We start from the raw sequence: 26,241 nt of genomic DNA on the forward strand, positions 1-26,241 counted from the left end.
CTTTCTGGTATATTTTAAGACATTTTTTGAAGATTTTCCTATGTAAAATTAAGTGACCCCTGGGGCGGGGTCAATTTTGACCCGTGGGTCATGATTTGAAAATTTTTTGTAGAGGTCCACTAGGCAATGCTACATGTGAAATATCTAAGCTCTAGGCCTTCTGGTTTATTTTTAGAAAATTTTCCTATGTAAAATCAAGTGACCCCTGGGGCGGGGTCACTTTTGACCCTGGGGTCATGATTTGAACAACTTTAGTAGAGGTCCACTAGGCAATGCTACATGTCAAATATCTAAGCTCTAGGGCTTCTGGTTTTTGAGAAGATTTTTTAAGATTTTCCTATGTAAAATCAAGTGACCCCTGGGGTGGGGCCAATTTTGACCCCGGGGTCATGATTTGAACAAATTTGGTAGAGGTTCATTAGACAATGCTTCACACCAAATATCTAAGCGCTAGGGCTTCTGGTTTTTGAGATGAAGATTTTTAAAGTTTTTCCTTTCGGTTGCCATGGCAACCAGAGTTCTGCATGGAATTCAATTCTTTGAATAATTTTGAAAGGGGGCCACCCAAGGATCATTCCTGTGAAGTTTGGTGTAATTCTGCTTAGTGGTTTTGAAGAAGATTTTTTTAGAAAATGTTGACGGACGACGCATGACGACGGACATTGAGCGGTCACAAAAACTCACCATGAGCCTTTGGCTCAGGTGAGCTAAAAAGGGCAGATAATTCATGAAATATTGGTGCAAGAGCTATGGACCTTGTGTCATATCATGTGGAACAACTGCTTTCAGTTTGAATCAAATCCATTTAGTAATAACTGAGATAGAGTGAAAGTACATCAAAATTTTAACCTGAAGTAAAAAGGGGGGATAATTCATGAAATATTGGTGTGCGAGTCATAGCCCTTAAGCCAGATGATGTGGCTGATGATGAGGAATAACTATTTTAAGTTTGAACCGAATCCATCAAGTGATTACAGAGGTAAAGAGAAAGTTCATCAAAACCAAGCCAGCTATTGTACCTCAAGTCATACTATATATATATATACATTTTTAAAACAGGTATTTGATCTAAAATTTACAGTCAACTTTTGAACAGTTCATGTATTTCTTTTTTCCCCTGGATGTTGGAGAAAGTATTGTCCCAATTTATACAGATAACTAAAGAATAATCCTTTCAATTCTTCCAAGCAACATAGTAGACAGACCCTAATATTCAAAGGTTGTTGGAAGCCTTTCAGTTTGTAATTACAGTCACTATTACCGGTAACCCACACAGGAGACCCATAAAATTCAAGATTTCAAATGCCATTGACATACCAGGTTTAAAGCAGGCTGCAAAATGAATAAATAAGCATGGATATAGAAATAATGCTTTATTTCGATTATATCATATATAGTATCTAGCAGTCCGCTAAAACTAACAACATCTATACTCTTAAACAATACTTGAACAGAATTTCCTTTCAAATTTAAACTAGATCAAATAAACCATGATAAAAACAGATCAAAAACAAAGAACCATATTTTTGGCAGTGGAGACCTGTAGCCCAACACTCTTAATCAAAATACTGTCTATAACAATTAACAAATTTAGAAGTTGTGTATGAATAAAAAAAAACATAAAACTTCCTTAACTGTATTACCCAGAATATTGCAGAATGTGTGAAGACAAGGGAGGGGTGAGGGTTGTGGGGGTACAATATGTTATTTTTTAATAAAAGAGATCTCCAAAACATATTTCCTTTGTAGTTGAAATATCAGGCCTGGGATTTATTCAAAAATGTTTTTTATATAGGAAACTTATGGCAATCAAAAGCCTGAAGTCAGGACCAGGCCTGAATATGTGGAGATACTATAAAATATACATTTTTTCCATAAAAGGAAGTGGGCAAATAAAGCAAGCTGTATCATCTTAATTAGTTAAAACATCCCCTCATTTATACAGTCACTAAAGACAGACTCAAACTAATTATGATTAGAACAATGCTTACAGCTAACATAAAACTATATCAAGAGCTGTCTAATAACAGCATGCTTGACTATTCAAAGTCCTTCCACCTAATACTAGCTTACATACAAAAGTTACAGCAACCTTTTCTTAGTTGAAAAAGGGACATAATTTTGCTAAATGGTAAGCCAGAGTTATGAAACTTGCCAAGTGAGGTCATCCCATGCCAAAGACTTGTGGAGAATCTGAAAACATCTGGTCAGAATAATGCTTACATGCAAAATTTCTATGATAAAAAGGGGCATAATTTTGACAAAATAAATGAGCTAGAGTTACATTATTTGCCCTGTGAAGTCGAGACATTAGTGAAGTTTAAAAGCAGTTTGCCTAATAGATTCTGAAAATCCCGCTTACATGCAAATCTTAAAAAGGTAAAAAGGGGCATAATTTTAACATAATAAAAACTATAGTCATGTAACTTGTCCTCGTAATCACCACATGATGCCAAAGACATGTGTAAAGTTTGAAAGCTTTTGGCCTGAGAAACCTGCTTACATGCAAAACTTTAACCTGAAATTCTAAGTTAAAAAGGGGCATAATTTTGAAACAATAAATGCTAGCGTTAGAAACAATAAATGCTAGCTTTACTTTACTTGTCCTGTGAGGTCATGTCATGATAGTGAAGACATGTGTAACCTTTCAAAGCTTTTGGCCGAGTACTTTCTGAGAAACCTGCTTACATGCCAACTTTAACCTTCTATGATACAGACACGGACGCTGGCGAAAGGGTGATTACAACAGCTCTACTATTAGATTTGAAAAATAGTCAACTTAAAACTTTACAGAGACATATTTCTTAATATAATTCTTCCATCTCAAACAATGAAGATTTCAAACTACTGCAAAATCATTAATATTCCTGGAGACTAAATTTTGTGGATTTTGCTGCTGGGTCAATCCATGAAATATAATGTCAACAAACTAGTAAAATACCCATTCATTAACCTTTATCCTGCTAAATTTCTATAATGAACTCGTCTATTTTTCAATTTGGACAGTACCATTAACTGTTAAAAGGGATGCATGCCAAAAAGATACCAACTGAATGGCAAACAGTACAGATCATGATCAGACTGCAAGGATGTGCAAGCTGATCATGATCTACACTTGTTGCAAAGGTAGAATTAATCATGTCCCAATGACAAGGGTTAATTTAAAAAGTTGAAATTTACAAATTCATATCCCCACAAAAGAGCCATTTTGGCTAAAACCATGGAATTTGTGCAAATGAAATTATATGATTTCATAGTATTCTTTACATAACTTACATCAACAATCAGCATGCATCATGAACCAATTTGCTGTACAGTTGAATTTAATGTAATGCATGTGTAACACATAAAGGCATTCTAGGTATAATGTTTACATGTATAGTATGTTTAACAGAAGAATACTGATTTAATAGCCACTATTAAAGAACATTTTTGTCAATGCCTATTAAGAGTATGAAGTCTCAAAATACTAAAAATTAAAACAAGTACTAATTTACAACATTGCAAAACAACATAACATATTGATATCTATGTATATTTCAAACAAGAGGACCATGATGGTCCTGAATCGCTCACCTGTCCCCACATGACCCAGTTTTGAACTGAGTATGACATCGTTTTTTTTCTATTATTTGACATAGTGACCTAGCTTTTGAGCTCATGTGACCCAGTTTTGAACTTGACCTAAATATCATCAAGATAAAAACTGACCAATTTTCATGAAGATCCATTGAAAAATATGGCCTTTAGAGAGGTCACAAGGTTTTTCTATTATTTGACCTAATGACCTAGTGTTTTTTTTGGCACTTGACCCAGTTTCGAACTTGACCTAGATATCATCAAGGTTAACATTCTCACCAATTTTCATGAAGATCTCATGAAAAGTATGGCCTCTAGAGACGTCACAAAGATTTTCTTTTTTCAGACCTACTTACCTAGTTTTTGAAGGCACGTGACTCAGTATCGAACTTGACCTAGATATCATCAAGGTGAACATTCTGACCAATTTTCATGAAGATCTCATGAAAAGTATGGCCTCTATAGAGGTCACAAGGATTTTCTATTTTTAGAACTACTGACCTAGTTTTAGACCGAACGTGATCCAATTTAAAACCTGACCTAGATATCATCAAGAACATTCTGACCAATTTTCATGAAGATCCATTGAAAAATATGGCCTCTAGGGAGGTCACAAGGTTTTACTATTTTCAGACCTACTGACCTAGTTTTGGATCGCACGTGACCCAGTTTCGAACTTGACCTAGATATCATCAAAATGAACATTCTGACCAACTTTCATAAAGATCTCATGAAAAATGTGACCTCTAGAGTGGTCACAAGCAAAAGTTTACGCACAGACGGACGACACACGATCACAAAAGCTCACCTTGTCACTTTGTGACAGGTGAGCTAAAAAGGTTGAAATTCACTGCATTTTCTGATAATAACATTGCACTTTCACAAACATAAAATAAAGCAACAATATTTTTTAAAGCATGTTCAGTGTAGGAGATATGCTACAGAATAGAGATTGTAGACTGCTATCACATTATTCTTTGGATGCAATGAATGCAAAAAATTGCTTCGAAAATATTTAGCTGGAATTGTCCAAAAATTTGCATCTAGTTAAAATCACCCCAAAGTAATTTGCATGCATTTTGTTTAAATTGTCCCCAAATTTTCATGTTTTCTGTTTAAATTACCACAAAATTCGCATGTACCTGTATTCAATTTAAATCACCACAACAATTTGCATGTATTCTGTTTAAATGGTCCCAAACTTCTCATATTTCTAGTCTAAATCATCACAAAATTTGCATGTATTTAGTCAGAGTTATCCCAAAATTGACATGTATTCAGTTTAAATTGCCACAGAATCCACAGCATATCCCACACATCACTGTCAGTCACAAGGTTTTCATATACAATTAAAAAAAAACAACGTTTCTCAGCAGACACTCGCATATAGCATACAAAACAGATGACAAATCAAAAATGATTTTGATTTAGACAAAAAATACAATATTTACATTTCATGCAGGAGTTTTTAAAAATCAATTTCTCAGAGGCTTTAATTAGTACTGACAAATTCTTTCCTCTAGTATTATGGCAAATAGTCCTTGTTTCTAACATGAAAAAATACTTATGACACTTTACATCAACCTTTCAATTGTCTCGAGATTTGCATGAGATTTGTGGAGAGTTTATGTTTACACAAATTTTCAATCAAATCTTAATTCCGACCATGAAAGTTGCTTCATTTGCTATCAGTATTAACTTAATCTTCACACACGCCAGAGGTATTATAGCAAGTTGTCACATGGTGCAAGCACTAATTCTTTCCCTTGATGCCTAAGTCACAGAAACTTCCACAGGAGACAGAAATGTGATAATGACTGAACATAATATCTTTGTGTAAGAAAAAGTTTGTGTATAACATCAGGCATGTGCTTATAAACAAGAATATGAAATACTGTCCCAAAATGCTCTATGTGAAAAAATGAATGAAATTCATAAATGACAAAAATGTAATGATAAATGCATGCTGCCTTTTTGAGCGTATCTGATAAAGTCTAATGCATTCACTGCTGTAGAATTCCTGTAAAATGCTTAAAAATGACTAATACGTTAATGTAGCATAAAATTAAAATTTAAATTATTTTTATTGCCAGCAACAGTACTGTTGACATATTAAGTAGCAAAACCTTGTACAAAAGATAAAAATACAGTTCTGAATGGTTCATTCTCTCAGATTTCAGGGACTAAAACACCCAGAAAACTAGAGATGCTTTTGAGAAAAGCGCATGTCTCCCACAACTGCCCTTTAGATGATGAAAAATGTTAGTTTCTCTAAATGTTTTAGACGAGTGGATCAAATTAGATGGTCTGGATGAGTGGATCCAATCAGTAATTCAAGGGCCATAAATGAAAAGTGCCTGGGCAGATTTGGCTAGTTATCGAACTTGGCTAAGGTCTTATGGCCAAACACATTTCGTTCAAGTTTGGTGAAGATCGGATGAGAAATGTTCGACTTAGAGAGCAGACAAGAGTAAACAGACGGATTTTTCCGGTATTTCAAAGGCCGTAACTCTAAAATGCCTAGACCTATTTGGCTAGTTATCGAACTCGGCCGAGGTCTCATGGTCAAACACATTTTGTTCAAGTTTGGTGAAGATCGGATGAGAAATGTTCGACTTAGAGTGCGGACAAGAGTAAAAAGGCCGATTTTTCGATAATTCAAGGGCCGCAACTCCAAAATGCCTGGACCAATTTGGCTAGTTAGCGAACTTGGCCGAGGTCTCATGGTCAAACACATTTAGTTCAAGTTTGGTGAAGATCGGATGAGAAATGTTCGATTAAGAGTGCGGACATGAGTAAAAAGGCCAATTTTTCGATAATTTAAGGGCCGTAACTCCAAAATGCCTGGACCGATTTGGCTAGTTATCGAACTTGGCTGAGGCCTCATCGTCAAACATGTTTTGTTTAAGTTTGGTGAAGATTGGATGAGAAATATTCGAATTAGAGTGCGGACAAGAGTAAAAAGACCGATTTTTGGTAATTCAAGGGCCATAACTCCAAGACGCCTGGACCGATTTGGCTAGTTATTGAACTTGGCCGAGGTCTTATGGTCAAACACATTTTGTTCAAGTTCGGTGAAAATCGGATGAGAAATGTTCGACTTAGTGCGGACAAGCTTTGTGACAGACACACACACAGACTGGAGTTAATCAATATGTCTCCCACACCACTGTGTGGTGGGAGACATAATAACACCTGTGTTTCAGTTTCTTAAACTAATTTTTAACAGGAAAACTCTCCAAATAATATAAACTGAACTGCTTTGTATTCTTAACATTCTAACTCTACCATGGAGGAGTACTTAATACGCAAGTTTCAGCTTTAACTAAATATAAAGAAATTTGGATATCTGGAAACTCCTAAGACTTCATACCGAGATTCTTTCTATGTTTGGAAAAAAAGTATGCATAATAAAACGTTCATCAAAGATACAAAAGAAAAAATACATCCAACATCTGCTCAGACTACTCCTTATATAAATTTTAAGAAATGTTTGAATTAAATACAGGCATTTTATTTAGAAATATGTAAAGAATTTAAGAAGTTTATAATGTGTAATGCCCTTTAAACAGTTTGCTTCTGTGCAACCAACTTATTTACTCTATCTAAAACAACCATTATCTGGGGATCCTTCAGAATTAGTGATAAAAAAATTGTTAAGTTTCATTCTAGCATAAAAATAATAGTAAATACATACAAAAAATGCTTAAAAAGCGAATTAGGAACATATATCAACAACATTAATTAATTACAACAAAGTTTCATAATGAACACAATTCACTTCTTTTTACCACATACATAATTATATGAGAAAAATGTCCAATACAATGAATTCACATAATAATTGAAAATTTCTAAATGACATCAAATGTCAAAACAATTCTTAAAACAAATCTCTCTTTTGTATTTGTATGGAGAACTTTTAGAACGATAATATGTAAAGTTAACGTAAAATTTATCGTTTACGCTTTCCTCTTTTTCCTGATGATTTTGGCGTTTGAGCTTTGCCTGCACTCGCTGCTTTATTTGGTCCTCCTTTCTGTTTCTTTGATGGTGGTGTTTCTTCTTCACTTTCTTCAACTTCATCTTCCTTTTCCTTACTTTCCTTGGTTGGTTTACCTCTCTGTTTCTTTAGTGGTGGTGTTTCTTCTTCACTTTCTTCAACTTCATCTTCCTTTTCCTTACTTTCCTTGGTTGGTTTACCTCTCTGCTTCTTTGGTGGAGGTGATTCAACATCGCTATCATCATCATCAGCATCAGATTCTTGTACTAATTTTCGTTTTGCTGAGCGTCTTGATGTAGATTTTGGAGTGGCAGCCTGCCGTCCACTACTTCCACCCCCTCTAGACATGCTTGGCCGTGGCGTGTACTCTGCAGGTGCAACTTCTTCAGCATCAGATTCATCATCAGAAACATCAACAATAGCTGGAGATTTTGCAGCTGCACGCCTAGGTTTTCCAGACTGTTTTTTGTCTGATTTTGGAACTGTTTTCCCTCTACTTTTGCTTGTACTCTTAACTTCCTGTACTGGTGCCGCCTTCTTGGCTGGTGTGGCCACAGCACCTCTGCCTTTGCTCTGTTTTGGTGTATATTCCACTTCTTCCTCTACCTCACTTTCACTCTCAGAGGTTACTTCATAATATTTTGGAGACTTTGACTTTGAATTCCTCTCCTTCCCTTTTCTAGGAGCACTTTTCTTTGGAGGAGCCGACCTAGATCTTGGTTTGCTCCTTTTTGGTGCTGGAACCGGGGCTTGCCTTGGTTTGGGCTTCGGTGCCATTCTACCCCTCTTTGTTGGACGTGGAACATATTCAGCTTGCTCATCATCTGAATCATCATCCTCTAGATCTTCTTCATCTGAGGAGTCACCAGCAAGAATTGCTGGAGATGGAAAAAATGGATCTGCTAACTGGAATGTTCCAGTTGCTCCGATACCAGACAGTTGCCTGAAAATATAAAAACCCGCTTTGTACATATTCCAACATCTTACAATATATTTCCACTTCTAGGACAAAGTTAGTTTAAAGAAAACTTGGAAGCAGTTCCTAAGATACGCAACATACACATATTAAGGACTGATCACCAAGAGACATGCCTGACTCTAATATAGCTCCATATACTTTGTATCTGAGGAGATAATGATTTAAGGAATTTTGTTCAAGGAGTTCATTAACCTTTACCCTGCTAAATTTCTAAAATGGACTGGTCTATCGTTCAATCTGGACAGTACCATACATTAATCAAAGTGGGGTTCACTGAAAATTTACTGACTGAATAGCGAACAGCACAGACCATGATCACGGATGTGCAGGCTGATCTTGGTCTGCACTGGTCGTGAAGGCAGAATCACATGCCAGCAGCATACTAAAGGTTAAGTACAACACTAAAGATACCAACCTCAAAGTGCCTTTAGCACAAGCTTTTTCCAGAGCATTTTTGAAGAGATGTGGTCTAGCTTCAACATTTAGTTTTGAATGGTACTCTGTAATGTATTTCTTGATGAGACCTGCAGATGCTTGTTTAGGTTCATGACAGGCAACTAAGGCTTGAGCTATCTGGTCCTTGAGATTATCACCTGTGACAGAGAATCAAATCTATATATAGTAAAAAAAGTCCAAACATACATTTTCATTGGATTCATCACCATTTTTCAACATTATGTCAGTCAGTTAATGAAACAGGTGTTCCTAGATTCTACAACAGTACTGAGTTGAACTTTGTAAGTAACCAACAACTTCTACACCAAAAGCATATGCCATGCCCAAAGATCAAACATTGACACGCTTCATATAGGTAAAATTAAAAACAAGTGAGTTTGAAACACTTGAATTCTGACGGAACTAGAGCCGCTTTTAGAAAAGCGCATATCTCCCACAACTGCCTATTCATCTGAACAGTTATGTATCTGAGTCAACCATGCACCAATACATGAATCACTGGCATCTGTGTAGTGATTTTCGGTAATTCAAAGGCCATAATTCTGAAGTGCCTGAGCCAATTTGGCTAGTTATCGAACTTGGCCGAGGACTTATTGGCAAACACATTTTGTTCAAGTTTGGTGAAGATCAGATGAGATGAGAAATGTTCGACTTAAACTGCGGACAAGTGTGTACAGAGTGTTTTTCAGTAATTAAAGGGCCATGATTCTGAAGTGCCTAAGGCGATTTGGCTCTGTATTGAACTTGGCCAAGGACTTATAGGTAAACATATTTTGTTAAAGTCTGGTAAAGATCAGATGAGAACTTTTCAACTTGAGCGCGGACCAGATTTGTGGCAGACAGAAACCAGATTTGTGATTTGTGACAGACACACTGACACACAGACAGCAGTAAATCAATATATCTCCCACAACACTATGTGGTGGGAGACATAATTATCAGTGTTTCATAGTACCAAATAGTGACATTTTTGTTTTCGTTTGGTTAAGAGCCACACCAACACAATTTAGCTCATATCACTACTTTTTCTGCTTTTCTGGTGGAGGAAGACTCCAGGTGCCCCTCCAAGCATTGTGTTAGACATGGGCAAGCACCTGTGTACATACACTGACCTTCCATTAGCCACATGAAGGTGAAACAAATGATTCGAAGTCAGCGCCCTTATCCGCTTGGCTACGGAGGTCCCTCATGAAGTCATGAAAAAGGGGGTTATCCTTAGCTGGCAATGCTTTGAACACTGTTTTTTTCCCCAAAGATTATCAGTTCTACTGTATTTTAGTTAATAACACTGGTCAACAACTCCATGGTTCATACACATTCTTTCAGACAAAATTCCCTGACATTTCCCTGACTTTTCCCTGACATGAAAGCATTTTTCCCTGACTTTTTGGTTCGGTACGATACAAACCAAGTCACCTAGTATGACTTTTGTTACCTTAAAATGTGCACATTTAGTGGTCCAATTTTAAATGAAAAATAGAATGTTGGCCTCCACCACCCCTACAGCCAACCCTTACCTCCTTTTTTGACAAACATTTACATTGTTTAGTATTTAGAAAAATATGTAGAATATAGATATATGCATATAATTTAAAATTATGCTTTAATTGTTGTAAGTGTGATAGCTTTCATGAAAAAGGAAATATTTGAAGAAACTGCCTTAACCTTTACAAATTGTTGCCTAACCAGATCAGAAAATTCCCTGACATTTTCCTGACATTTTCCAAATTTCAAAATTTCCCTGACATTTTGTAAAATTCCCTGACAATTCCCTGACCTTGAAAAAAAAATTTTTTCCCTGACTTTTCCCTGACGCGTATGAACCCTGAACTCTTATAAACACTTCCATATGGCATCATAAGTTATACTCTTAAGTGTTTAGTTTTGAGACATTTTTTTGCAATCTGATTTAGTTTGCACTGTTAAGACTTCGCACTTCACATCTGATTATACCTCCATGGCCCAGTGGTTAAGATCGATGAAATTGAATCACTTGCTCCTCACTCAGAGCACTGATTTCTTCATTTGAGGAAGCCATCCAGCTGGCTTATGTAAGGTTGGTGGTCCTACCCAGGTACCCCCCAGCCCCAACCCCCAGGGACCTGGGATCTTTCCCTACCAATAAAGCTGGAAAGTCCATATGACCTAAACTGTGTCAGGGTGACGTTAAACCCAACAACAAGAGGACCATGATGGTCCTGAATCGCTCACCTATCCCCATATGACCCAGTGTTGAACTGAATATGACGTCGTTATTTCTATTACTTGACATAGTGACCTAGTTTTTGAGCACATGTGACCAATTTTCATGAAGATTCATTGAAAAATATGGCCTCTAAGAGAGGTCACAAGGTTTTTCTATTATTTGACCTAATGACCTAGTTTTTGAAGGCACGTGACCCACTTATAAACTTGACCTAGATATCATCAAGGTGAACATTCTCACCAATTTTCATGAAGATCCCGTGAAAAATATGGCCTCTAGAGAGGTCACAAGGTTTTTCTATTTTTCGACCTACTGACCTAGTTTTTGACCGCACATGACCCAATTTCGAACCTGACCTAGATATCATCAAGGTGAACATTCTCACCAATTTTCATGAAGATCCATTGAGAAATATGGCCTCTAGAGAGGTCACAAGGTTTTTCTATTTTTAGACCTACTGACCTAGTTTTTGACCCCACATGACCCCGTTTCGAACTTGACCTAGATATCATCAAGGTAAACATTCTGACCAATATTCATGAAGATCTCATGAAAAATATGGCCTCTAGAGAGGTCACAAGGTTTTTCCATTTTTAGATCTACTGACCTAGTTTTTAACCCCACGTGACCCAGTTTCGAACTTGACCTAGATATCATCAAGGTTAACATTCTGATCAATTTTCATGAAGATCCATTGAAAAATATGGCCTCTAGAGAGGTCACAAGGTTTTTCTATTTTTAGACCTACTGACCTAGTTTTTGATCGCATGTGACCCAGTTTCGAACTTGACCTAGATATCATCAAGGTGAACATTCTGACCAATTTTCATGAAGATCCATTGAGAAATATGGCCTCTAGAGAGGTCACAAAGTTTTTCTATTTTTAGACCTACTGACCTAGTTTTTGACCCCACATGACCCAGTTTCGAACTTGACCTAGATATCATCAAGGTGAACATTCTGACCAATATTCATGAAGATCTCATGAAAAATATGGCCTCTAGAGAGGTCACAAGGTTTTTCTATTTTTAGATCTACTGACCTAGTTTTTTAACCCCACGTGACCCAGTTTCGAACTTGACCTAGATATCATCAAGGTGAACATTCTGACCAATTTTCATGAAGATCCATTGAGAAATATGGCTCTAGAGAGGTCACAAGGTTTTTCTATTTTTAAACCTAATGACCTAGTTTTTGATCCCACGTGACCAGTTTCGAACTTGGGCCTAGATATCATCAAGGTGAACATTCTGACCAATTTTCATGAAGATCTTGTGAAATATATGGCCTCCAGAGAGGTCACAAGGTTTTTCTATTTTTAGACCTAATGACCTAGTTTTTGACTGTACGTGACCCAGTTTCGAACTTGACCTAGATATCATCAAGGGGAACATTCTGACCAATTTTCATAAAGATCCCATGAAAAACGTGACCTCTAGAGTGGTCACAAGCAAAAGTTTACGCACGCACGCACGGACGGACGCACGCACGGACGACGGACGACGGACGCTGCGCGATCACAAAAGCTCACCTTGTCACTTTGTGACAGGTGAGCTAAAAACAAGAGCTGTCACTAATGGTGACTAATGCCCCCGCAGCGCCTTGACTTTTGACCTGGTGACCCCAAAGTCAGTAGGGGTCGTGTACTCAATAAGTACTATCAGCATGTGAAGTTTGCAGTGGTTCGCGAGTAAAGTGCCTTCATGCAAAAAGTTTTTATGCCCCCTTCGGGGGCATAAAAAATACTTTTGAAGAAAATGCTGTTTTACATTCGTCAATGTTTCCAATTTAGGTTTGCAAGTATCACCAACATTAAGACAAATCACAAATATTTCTCAACCTATAATATGTAACAGGATTTTTTTCTTCATTCTGTGATAAGTCGATATAAAATGACTTACTTCGACCTGGATTGAATGTCTCGATCAACAGGTGGTATCGTCCTGTTGGTGAAAAACCAGACGTCAGTTCCCACATCCCATCCTCTACCCCTTTATCCAAAGCTTTCTTCAGTTTATCATTGCTGATATCCTTGAAGTAGTACTTTCCAATGTATGACTTGATTTTGCCTCCTGAAGCCTCTTTAGGGTCACTCTGGTAAGTAATGGCAAGTGGGAACACATCTTCAACTTTCTCAGGATCGCTATGCTTGGATGCACTTCTTGCCCATTTCTCTAAAGGCTTCTCTGTAAAATGAGAATTATGATTAGTTTACTCACTTTTACATGACATCAAAAAAATAAATATTTCTAGCATTAAAGTCTTTATCAGAAAAACAAAATTTTAATATCTCTAGAACTTCCCACAGAATCAAGCACTAACTGATTGAAAGTAGTGGACCCATGATGACACTTGGCATTTTTTAATGCAACAATGTACACTTTACAAGCATTTTTCACAAATAAATATAGCTGATCAAACACATGGTTTCCCGTAAAAACGAAGATGGCCTTAATCACAATGAAGAGTATTTTACTGGCTGACTGCCAATACTGGTATACCTTAATTACAGTTGAAACTCAGTATCTCCAATTAGCCATAGAGCATTTTACTTTGAGATAACCAAAACTGGACTTAAAATGGCATTTTGTGCCTGTGTTTTTCGGGATGGGACTTGAAATTGTCTTCGAGTCATAATTTTTAGACGTGAGTTTGAGATATCAAGTTTTGACCGTATTTTCAGTTATAAAGCAGATATCTGACCAACAGTATTTCTAGAATACCAACAAATTCTAACTTTGTATGCCAAATACTTCACAAGTAATTTCTAAAACAAATGTCACAATTTCTTTAGACAAATATTTTTGGAAAACTCAAAGAGTTCCTAACCCTAGGACTCAAACTTGGAATTAACAGCTTAAAGTTAGGCATGTGAACGAGATCAAACTATCCATCCCCCGCTTGGTACAATGGACTAAGTTAAGAATATGAAATCATCAAATTTAAACAACAGATTGGTGTCACAATTTCTCATTTTCACATTTGGACAAAAAAAATTTACAAAGACAATTTACATGAAATTTCATATATAACTGTATTGTACTTGTTGACAATTCAAGACCAGGTAAGTGAACTTTCAAATTACTCTGGTGAGGATGGGTTTATCTGGCAAGAAGTACTTCAAAATACTAGAGCTGCTTTTGAGAAAAGCGCATGTCTCCCATATCTGCCTAATCATCTCAATAGTAAGTCTGTCTTTACTGTTTACTCACAGAAAATATACCTTTGATAGTTTTGGAGTAAGTTTTGAAGTAAATGGCCTTTCATTCTGTATCCGAGTCAACCATGCACCAAGACCTGTATCACTGGCTTCAGTATTTTCGGTAATTCAAGGGCCATAATTCCGAAGTGCCTAGGCCAATTTGGCTAGTTATCAAACTTGACCAAGGACTTATTGGCAAACACATATTGTTGAAGTTGGTGAAGATCAGATGAGAACTGTTTGACTTAGAGTGCGGACAAGATTTGTGACAGACGGACGGACTGACAGACGGATCGATGATGGTGTGGGAGACATAATTATTAAGAAAACAAAAGATAGGAAACCAAGAGTAAAAAACAGTTTTCCTGATAAAGTTTTCAACAGTAGGTCAAAACAAATATCTGGATACACAACTTCACTTGCAGAATGACAATCCTGTGATGTTTGAAGACTCTTTCAGAGATATGCACAAAAAACTTTAGACGTACCGGCAGACATACTATACTGACAAGGACAAATCTAAGTGCCAAATTCCCCAAAATACTGAGTTTTGGGGTGGGGGAAAGCAGGGGGGGGGGGGGGGCACTAAATTGTTGCATTTCACCTTAGCTTATGAGAAATTAACAGCATGATTGATTAATAATTAAATAATTAAAATGTATATTCATACTCTTTTTCTTTTTAGATTTCTTCTTGCGCTTTTTCTCAGCTTCGGGTTTGGTTTCATCCTCCTTGCCCTCTGCACCCTCTTCCCCTTCAGTTTTATCTTCAGTTTTTTTCTCATCATCTGTTGACTTCTCCTCACTATCCCCTGCCTCACCATTCTGTTTAGATTCTTCTCCTTCACCTGCTTTCTCCTGAAGTCAAAGCAAATGTTTCCACTGAAACCTAAAGCAAATTTTCTAACCCACTGATTAGAGACTTTTCTAAAGTTTTTTGCTTATTTCATTATGGTGATAGACTAATATTTATGTGAGCACCAGTAACTAATAAATGTAAACAAGAGCTGTCCGTAAGACAGCGCGCTCGACTTTTCTCAGTGCTTGACTCTGAATTAGAGCTTTGCCAGTAAAAAAAAATCTAAGTTAAAAAGGAACATAACTCTGTCAAAATTAAAATCAGAGTTATGGGAATTGTGTCTCCTGGTGTAGACTTTGATAGTAAATAACTATTTTGAGTTTCAAGTCAAAAGCTTTAACAGTAACAGAGATATTTGACCTTTAACAAAAAATTCTAAGTTAAAAAGGGGCATAACTCTGTCAAAATTCAAACCAGAGTTATGGGGATTGTTTCTCCTGGTGTAGACTTTGATGGTAAATAAGTATTTTAAGTTTCAAGTCAAAAGCTTTGATAGTAACAGAGATATTTGACTTTATCAAAAACTTTAACCAAAAATTCTAAGTTTAAAAGGGGCATATTTCTGTCAAAATTCAAACCAGAGTTATGGGAATTGTGTCCCTTGGTGCAGACTTTGATTGTATATAACTATTTTGAGTTTCAAGTCAAAAGCTTTAACAGTAACAGAGATATTTGACTTTATAAATATAAAAAAAAATATTTTAAGTTAAAAAGGGGCATAATTCTGTCAAAATTCAAATCAGAGTTATGGGGATTGTTTCTCCTGGTGTAGACTTTGATGGTAAATAAGTTTCAAGTCAACAGCTTTGATAGTAACAGAGATATTTGACTTTATCAAAAACTTTAACCAAAAATTCGAAGTTAAAAAGGGGCATAATTCTGTCAAAATTCAAATCAGAGTTATGGGGATTGTTTCTCCTGGTGCATACTTTGATAGTAAAATATCTATTTCAAGTTTCAAGTCAATAGCTTTGACAGTAACAGAGTTATTTGACTTTATCAAAAACTTTAACCAACCGTTCAACGGCAACGCCGACACCGGGGCGAGTGTAATAGCTCTACTTTTTCTTCGAAAAGTCGAGCTAACAATCATTGTTACAATGGAAACTATTACTACAAATGAATGAATGCCACTCAATCTGTCCTAATACTGACTGACTGCATATCTGTGTGATGGACCTGCAATTTCCTATGAGTGAAATCCGTCGAAAGAAACTAGTAAAATCGTTGTTTAAATTGGGAAAGAGCTCCATGTTTTCACGATATGCCTGCTGCAAAAAGAGTAATTTTTAGAACATGAGCTGTGTTTCTCTTGAGAGCCATTAACCCTCGCCTAACAAAAACTTGTGGTAAAATTCACTAACAGCATATGTTTTAGACTTGTAAACAATGAACAAGTATTACTATAGAATCTCTTTCAGACTGACATAATTTTGAAAAGGGATATTTCCACTTTGTTTTACAGTATTGCTTTTCTATGTCTATACTACACAACCCTGTGGTCAAAATGAGACATTTTTAGGCTGTTGTTGAATTGAGAAATAAGTACGAAATATGTACAAGCTCTGAAGCAGTAATACTGAGATACTGCGAATAAAAATGAGACTGTTATAAATACGTTTACACTATACCTCTCCAGCTCCTGTTTTTTCTTTCTTCTTCTTGTCTTTCTTCTCATCGGGATCCTCTTTAGTTGGCTCCCCTGGTACCCTGTAGTAGCCGCACATACCTACACCCTTCACCTGTGCCAGTAATAACAATATAGTGTTTACATGTAGGAAAGAACAGATAAAGTTTTCTACTACCTGATACTGTATTATGTAGAAATCATACCTCAAAAATCATCTTGTACTAGTAACGCTCAATAATACTGCTTTAAATACAGAAAACTCTCTTCTGTCAGAAATGGCAAAAGCCAGCCCACCCCTTTAGGTACTGTTCAATGCATTTGGATACATTATTACAGTGACTATTAATAACCATTTTGTTGGGCAAAGAGTCACACCAACACATTTAAGGCCGTATGGTGACTTGCCGCTTTTGATTGTGTAAGAAGACCCCTGGTGCTTCTCAAGGCATTGTTTCAGGTATAGGCAGGCATCGGGTAAGAATCACTAAACATACAGATGCCTGCCTCATGGCTTCCCCACATCATGATTTCTACATCCCAAGTGATATTTTGAACCCACACTGGTAACCAGCAAATGATTTTGTCGGCCTATATTTACTATGCCACTGTGACCCCCCTTTTCTTATAATAAAGTCAACAGTGAGGTGAATGTGATATAAATAATAATTGGCACACAGGAAGTTAATTCATCTAATGAATAAGAGTAATCAAATACACGAATATGTGTTATTTTCATCCACACTATCTCCAACTACCACGTAGAGTACAGTAAGGATTGACACTTACATTTTCTAGATATCCAGCCATGACACCTCTCTCAAGAGCTTTCTTCAGTTTGTTTGGGTACAGATCAACTCTCTGAGCTGGGTATTTCTGAATAATTGCCCTACTAATTGCATGAAACCTCAGTCCTTTGTGCTAAAACTGTGTTAAGGACAATACATATATATGTGTAAGTATGTGTCAGTACTGGTTCTTCTCAGGATGGCTTTGCATGTTTTGGTGCTGTACACCAGGCATGTTAAAGAACCAGACTGTACACCAGGCATGTTAAAGAACCAGACTGTCTATTCGCAAAGAGCTAGGCTAAGTTAGCCAGACAAACCTGTAACTAAAAAGATTTCTCCCTCTCCGTTCTGGGGGCTTTGTCTCACTCTGTCCCTTTGGTCAGAACACTCTTTGTCTGTACCAGCAAAGGATGAATTTGGCGCCCAGAGTCGCTGTCTTTGCAGTATTAAAAGCGCCTTTAAACTTGTTCATCATGAAAACAGCAATATACAAATCTGATATAATATATAAACATCTTGTTTTTAAAAAATTAAATCAGATAATCTGATTCAGATTAAAATTGAAGAATGAAACATTTATATCTTACTTATTTGCATTCTAGAGACTATGTACTTGACAAAAACTAATAACACACTAGAACATTCTTAACAATTATATCAGTACAACTGTGAACGATTCCAAATTTTTCACCTTACATTTTGAGAACTCCTCTCAGCTCTCAGTTTGAGTTTTAACAATATATTATTATATGCTCATTTTCTTAAATTCAGTAAACTGAATTTCTGCATTATATTTTTACTAAATTTTGCAAATCTTTCATAATACAACACATAGAACAACCTATAACAAAACAGTAACTGTTACTAATGTAGGAATTTATAGTGCAAATTTAGTTTTTACTGACTTATTTTAGCTTGATTATAATGAAAGCTTCAAGCTTATTTGAACCACTCTCAAGTCCACTTTCTGGGAAATTAAGTACTGGTGTCATACGAGGTGGGTCGTGAGACCCCAGTGGGGCTTGAACCCATGACCTCCGGGTTGAGCTGCTGACACCTTTTACCACTAGACCACTGCTTCCCTGCAAATTTGAGATACTTTACGGTACTACTTCCTCATAAAGCGCTGTCTTAACAAATCAGGAAGGATACAAAGTTGCCAAGTTCATTGATGACATTGATGATGATATCTCTAATCTTTATCTGCAGAGTTTCACCTTGAACTTTAGGCTTCCTTTCTTGGATTTTGCGTTCTTTGATCAACACTCGATATGGAGAATTCTCTTGAAAACCCAAAGTTTTTCCAAATTTTTCACGCACATACTGAAATCATAAATAGATTCAGAAATAAACTACAAGAATTGTCATTTAAAAGATAAAAAATGTTAAACAATAAACATTCAACAGCAGGGTTTTCTTGACGATGGGATAACGGCTTTGAACATGAAATATTCAATACATTTGCCTTTCCTACAGCTGAATAAATATAGAAGTTAAGTAGTTACAGTAGATGATTATTTATCAAGTTGCTGCAAGTTCAATTTCCAGACTAGGCCATTTTTTTCAATGACAATCTAACACAAGACAGTATATCTCATAATGTCTGAAGTATTTTGTTACCATTTCTGATTTATGCGGGGCTGTCAGTCAAACATCCATCACTTGTTGGCAGGAAGCTGTCAGTCTTTGCCAGAGAAGTAAACTTGTGCTGTTTAAAGCCACAAATGTTGAGGCAAAAATGGGTTAATTGATCATCATTAAGAAACTGAAATCCTAAATGAACCTAGCATTAAGCCTAGCAAAAGAAACTTACCCTATTAAAGACTGGAACGTCCACCACATTTTCTCCCTGCATCTGGCACACCTCAGAATAATATTCATAAAGAGTAAGTAATGGCAGAGTAACATCCTCCTTCTTCACAAGATTTGAATCTAACCTGTAAAAAAACCAGTTTGAAAACAGAATGTCTAAAAAAACTTACAAATTAGGGAAAACTCGAACCACAATTGAGAAATACACTATTTTCCGCTTTTAAATTCATCATTACACAAAAGTTTTATTCTAAAACCAGAAATAGAATGATAGAATATTAAACCAGAAAAAGAATGATAGAATATTAAATCACCTCTATCACAAAACTCAAAATGTTATAAAGTATTCTGCTTCGCAGTAAGTTTTACCAATCAAGCAGTTTCTGCTCAACCACTGGAGGAGTCCTCTTCCTTTTGTCGTATAAGATCTCTACTTCAAGGAAATTGCGAGATTTAGAGTCTTCTTCTTCATCTTTCTTAGCTTCTTCTTTTGCAGCATTTTCTTCATCTGCAACATCTTCTAGATTCTTCTTGGTTTTCTCCTTTGATTTCTCTTCCTTTTCTTTCTCTGCCAAATACTCTGCAGTTACCTTTTTTAACTTTATGGCAGGCATATTTGTAGAAATTCTAAAATTATAGATAAGAATGAAGTTGTAAATACTGTTGTAGTACTATTGCAAATAATACAACACTTAGCTTTCCAATTTCTTTCACTCACAGAACTAGATGTGTGTCTACAAGACAATGGTGCCCCCAGTGAATGTCACTCGTGTTACTTTTTGACAATTCAAGACTAACTGGTTAACTTTCATATTACCTTGCACTGAGTGTTTGAATCATCAGAAGGCGGAACGCTATGAACAGTAGGGGAAACATCCCGTTTGTGTGTGGAAAATCAATATATGTTTTTCCCTTGCTTCCCAAATGTGAACAAGAGCAAATATACGCCTGAAAGTATGACCTTTGACCCCTAAGTGTGACCTTGACGTTGAAACGAGCCATCCTGAACATGCGCTCTGCACATTGTCTTGATGTGGTGAACATTTGTGTAAAGTTTCTTCGAAATCCTTCACGGGGTTCAGATATCACCTTTGACCCCTAAGTGTGACCTTGACCTTGAAGCGAGCCAACCGAAACAAGCGCTCTGCACGTCGTCTTTATGTGGTGAACATTTGTGCCAAGTTTCTTTAAAACCCTTCAAGGGGTTCAAGAGTTCCAGAGCGGACACAAAACAAAGTCATTTGACCTTTGACCCCTAAGTGTGACCTTGACATTGAAGCGAGCCATCCAGAACATGCGCTCTGCATGTCATCTCGATATGGTGAACATTTGTATCGAGTTTATAATCCTTCAAGGGGTTCAAGAGTTACAGAGCGGGCATGAAATTGCTAATGGACGGACACTGGGAGTATAACATAATATGTCCCTTCAGCCGTATAAAAATTGAAAAATTGTAACTAAATACTGGCCGCTTTCCCCTCAGAAAATTTCATTTCTTGTTTTCAGATTTTTGTTCAGATTCATATCAAAGTTTTCAATGTTGCAAACTACTGCAAAAAATGATTTAGGGCAAGTGTTGTTTTAAGCAATACAACTGAATGTGTTGGAGTAGAAACAATTAAAAGTTTTGTGTGTTTGTTTAAAATAACTATTGAAGCATGTAGTAATAGGACGGACGTTTTGGCTATGGACGTTTTGGCCCGGATAGGATCTTTTGGCCTAGGATGTTTTGGCCAAGAAAATTTTTGAAGTAGGATGTTTTGGCCAAAAAAAAATTATTTCCATAATATGCAAAATATGATACGGATATTAATATGTTATCATATGTTACAGTATAATTGATCATTTTTTAGGAAAAATAATTGTGAATAAAATTTATTTTCATAACTTTTTTGATTTGTTGTAAATGGCAAACATTTTCACATACACACACACATACACAATATATATATATATATATAATATATTTATATATATATATATATAATATATATATATATATATATATATATATATATATATATATATAATATATATATATATATATATGTATACATATAAAAAGATTATAAAGAAATAAAAATAAAATACGAGTATGTTTTATTATCAGTTTCATTTATTTACTTACACTATAACAAAGAGCTATAAAAATCAATGTTTTTATACTTCTTTGACTATAACATTCTTTAGAATAATCTCCGAATCATATTTTGCATGATATGGAACTACAATTTATTTTTGGCCAAAACGTCCTACCCCCAAAAAATGCCTGGCCAAAACATCCTAGGCCGAAACGTCAGCTGGCCAAAACGTCCTACATTCGTAGTAATATTAATCAATTACTTTGTTTTTCTAAACATCAAGCAGGACAATGTATAAATTTTTTTAGTTATATTCTTGTCATTTGTGTAATTTTAGAACTTTATGAAAGACATGCCGTTTATAAATCTATACATGAGCTTCACGGCTGGGAAGTTAAAGTCTCCAATTCCAGAAACTTTACGACTGAGTAATTTCATTCATAAATAAAATTTATATAACAAATTATTTAAAAATAAACTGAAAGGTTAAAATTTAAAAACATCTTATTTCAGGTTTACAATGTTGTATTTCATTAACCCTTAGCCTGCTGCAGGCGAATTTAACAGCCTTTGCAAACAGCTTGGAACCAGATCAGACGCCGATTAAATCGGCGTCTGATCAGGTTTCAAGCTGTTTGCTACTCTGACAATATTTCTTCCAATTTTGGAGCAAATTGAATGAACTTTACAATTTTAGCAGACGACATTTCCAGCAGACGACAATTTATCTAGCATGCTAAAGGTTAATGATAGCATGCTTATTCTAACTAACAGGGCCCTTTGAATGAATGTAAGTAAAATAGGACAATTTTATTTCCTGAACCAGAAACTAGCTACTATATATAAAACAAGAGCACGAAATGCCACCCTTGATGCATTCATTAATTGCACAAGGAACAGAAATTATTTGGTCACTATACACAAAAGTTCTATTGTTCTGGGTCAATGTGACCTTGATCTTTGACCTATTGACCTCAAAATCAATAGGGGTCATCTGCTGGCCATGATAAACCTCCCTATCAACTTTCACGATCCTAGGCCCAAGCATTCTCAAGTTATTGTCTGGAAATGGTTTAACTGTTCTGGGTCACTGTGACCTTGACCTCTGGTCTCAAAATCAATAAGGGTCATCTGCTGGTCATGACCAACCTCCCTATCAATTTTCATGATCCTAGGCCCAAGTGTTCTTGAATTACCGTCTGGAAACCTTTTAACTGTTCCGGGTCAATGTGACCTTGACCTTTGACCTACTGACCTCAAAATCTATAGGGGTCATCTGCTGGTCATGATAAACCTCCCTATCAACTTTCGTAATCCTAGGCCCAAGCATTCTTATAATCCGGAAATCATTTACCTGTTCCGCTCACTGTGACCTTGACCTTTTACCTACTGATCTCAAAATCAATAGAGGTCATCTGCTGCTCATAACTAACGTCCCTATTAACTTTCATGATCCTAGGCCCAAGCATTCTTGAGTTATCATCCGGAAACCGTTTAACTGTTCCAGGTCACTGTGACCTTGACCTTTGATCTATTGACCTCAAAATCAATAGGGGTCATCTGCTGGTCATAATTAACCTCCCTATCAACTTTCATGATCATAGGCCCAAGTGTTCTCGAGTTATCATCCAGAAACCGTTTATCTGTTCTGGGTCACTGTGACCTTGACCTTTGATCTACTGATCTCAAAATCAATAGGGGTCATCTGCTCGTTATGACCAACCTCCCTATCAACTTTCATGACCCTAGGCCCAAGCGTTCTGGAGCTATCATCCGGAAACGGATTAGTCTACATACCGACAAACCTACCGACATCTGCAAAGGGGGGCATAATTAAGATTCCTGTTTGAGAAGTATGAAAAACCATATACATTTATTTGCCAAATGAGTTTCCCTTACTGACAAAACTACAAGAAAGTTTTGAAGAAATACAAGATAAAAAAAAACCTGAGGAGTTGGGTTGTAAATCCTAAATAAAATCAAAGGTCAACAGTTTTACATGCTGAAGAACATTCCTATAAAGTTTCATGACTACCGGTCAAATACTTTCAGAGATACTTTGCAACAAATTTCTAAGCCTTTAATGCATATTTCTGAGTATGTCAAGAGCCGTAACTCTGGTCTTGTTGAGTGAAATCAAAAATGCAAAACAAAAACATGACTCTAGGTCAAATACTTTTTGAGATATATGTCTTTGTGTGGTACAAACTTTTAGGCTCTTAATCAAAGCTTAATGAAAACTTTTTGAATAAGCCAAGGGCCATAACTTCGGTCTTGCGGAAAAAAACACAGGTGAACAACTTCCTGTGCTCAGTACAATTCCTATAACAAGCAGGCTCTGTATTGCTCACCTGATCTAATTCTTACCCATGATACCCCATTATCTAATAATCTGCACCACTGTCATGCTGATAGACATTTCCCATCACAGCACAAACTCGGACAGACGTCTGGTTAGAAGGGTAAATACTAAAATCAAAGTCCACCCCTAAAAATCTGAAGCGGGGGGACGGGCATAAAAAGTGTGACAGACAAACAGATGATCGAAAAAGTTCAAACATTAGTATACATGCCTCCTAGGTCTTCACCAATTGAGTCAATCATACCACTAAGACAACATAATGCAATGTCACAAACCTAATACTAAAGGAAATCTGAAAACACAGGAAATTCTGTGAGTTTTCAATACAATGTAAGCAGTGCGATTCTGTTCACTTTCAAACCTCCGAAATGGAAGCTATCCGTATTCATGAACACTTCTGGAGGTTTAGCCAGTAATACACAGGTCTGTATCTATTAAATTAACAATGCATAGGTCAAAAAAGTTGTATAGTAGGATAGGTATGGTTAAAAGGAATGCAAATACATGGCCCTACATGAAGCAAAGCCTTGAGTTTGATGGTAAATTATGCAAATATGCCTACTAATTTGTTGTCCGTCCAAATTAATTGCGCTTGAAAACGAGGCTGTAATGTTCTACGAATAAAACAGGTAGCGATGTCGTCTATAGGTTTCTCTTCGGCCTTTCTGTAAGTTTTCTATAGACTCTTCCACGCGTTAAATACTACATATTACTGTATTCGATAAGACAGATCAGTGTAACAGACTAAATTTTCTACAAACTAAGTTTACAAAGCAAAATTTATTTCACATATCTACAGATGTCTGCCTGTCTGCTACTGTAAAATGCCAAACCTCTGTCCACATAGTGGATATGTTAAAGTGAAGCAAGAAGATTAAGATTAATAAAGAATTCTTAAAAGTTGATGGGTGTAACATCAGCTAAAGCGAAAATGTCAACAAGTATATGTGGAGAAAAAAAGAATTATGGTTCAAAGATTAAATTAACTCTGTATGATATAGTACTGGATGATTATCAAAGCGTCTTATATGGTTACGATATGGATTTCACAATATATCCGACTACGGAAAGAGAGAGAAGTTGTAGTAATCAAAAGTGACTCGGTTAACGGTCGTCCCGTCATTGGACTCGGTGATGTTGTATTTTCTGGTCCTTTTGAAGTCCGTTCAATGTCTCTGTATAATAGAATTCCTCTTAAGCCGTTGCTAGAGGGCATCAGAGGCGTTGCACATTTCAAACCGAGTATGCTATTATCTCTGTTGGATTCGATTTAAATGCTTCCAAGGACATTCTTGGGGGTTTTCATATTCATCTTAAACTAAGCGGATACATTTATTTGGTCAATCTTCATGGTAATTAATTGTCAGTTTTCAAGAGATCGCTTAATATTCAAAGTTATTAAAGAGCTCAAAATTTATTGAAAACTCGCTTTATCGGTGGTTATATAGGTGTTTAACACCTATTTAAATAACTTGACACTACAGATACTATTACTATATATTTCATATGTGGTAGGCTGTAGTAAGTTTTATTTCCGTTTCAAGATATTCTAGTAATCTGCGCACCAGTCTGTTGCTATATCAACACTAAGATATTTTGAATTGGAGAATGTCATTATTAGTCTATCGCTGTATAGATACATGTTTTTGGTAACACTTTAAATATCTTTTCTGTAATAAGCAATGCCTGATAACCTCATATCCCACTCATTTGTCTTTTTCAATATTTAAATTCATCTTGCATGGTTTTGTTGCCAACAGGACAAATTCCAGTAGGACATTTTTTACTAGTTTTTTGTTTTTTTTGTTTTTTGTTTTTTCTTCATTAACAGGAGATTACTATATATCGTAATGATTTTATAGAAAATGAAAGATCGTTAAGGTAACTTAGGAAGTAGAGGTCCAAAAATTGAGCCTTGACAAACACCACATATTACGAATGGTCATCACCCAAGACTACATGTTGACTTCTGTTACGTAGGAATGCACCCTTATATCTGAGAACGTGTTGAAAAACAGCATAAGCTGGAAATTTTAGAAGGAAAAGAAGAAGAACTTTTCAAAACATATTATGCAATCGAACAAAATAATAGATGATTGTTCATGAAAGGAAATGACATGTGCAACACATCTCTTGTCAACTAGCACCACCTTAGATGATAGCGAATTTTACTTTAATATAGAGATACATGTACATTGAATGAATCTGGCGGTTAGGAAGGACCAGAAAATATGACAACAATGAGTCCAAGTAAAAGAAGACTTGTTACGGTCACCAGAAATCGA

General features: G+C 36.2%; 1 protein-coding gene across 1 annotated transcript; it reads right to left on the reverse strand.

Moving 5' to 3' along the window:
• Positions 1–1,360: 1,360 nt before the first annotated feature.
• Positions 1,361–24,583, reverse strand: LOC123563427 (nucleolar protein dao-5-like). The gene is made up of 10 exons (XM_045356246.2): positions 24,519–24,583; positions 19,883–20,140; positions 19,515–19,638; positions 18,854–19,024; positions 17,700–17,831; positions 16,915–17,025; positions 15,096–15,282; positions 13,125–13,409; positions 8,977–9,154; positions 1,361–8,525 (listed from the first exon to the last, which is right to left on the reverse strand). Exons 2-10 carry the CDS (start codon positions 20,125–20,127, stop codon positions 7,535–7,537), a joined length of 2,424 nt encoding a protein of 807 aa, XP_045212181.2. The 5' UTR covers positions 20,128–20,140; positions 24,519–24,583; the 3' UTR covers positions 1,361–7,534.
• Positions 24,584–26,241: the final 1,658 nt, after the last annotated feature.

This window comes from Mercenaria mercenaria, chromosome 2 (genome assembly GCF_021730395.1).
Source record: "Mercenaria mercenaria strain notata chromosome 2, MADL_Memer_1, whole genome shotgun sequence".
Classification (NCBI taxonomy): domain Eukaryota; kingdom Metazoa; phylum Mollusca; class Bivalvia; order Venerida; family Veneridae; genus Mercenaria; species Mercenaria mercenaria.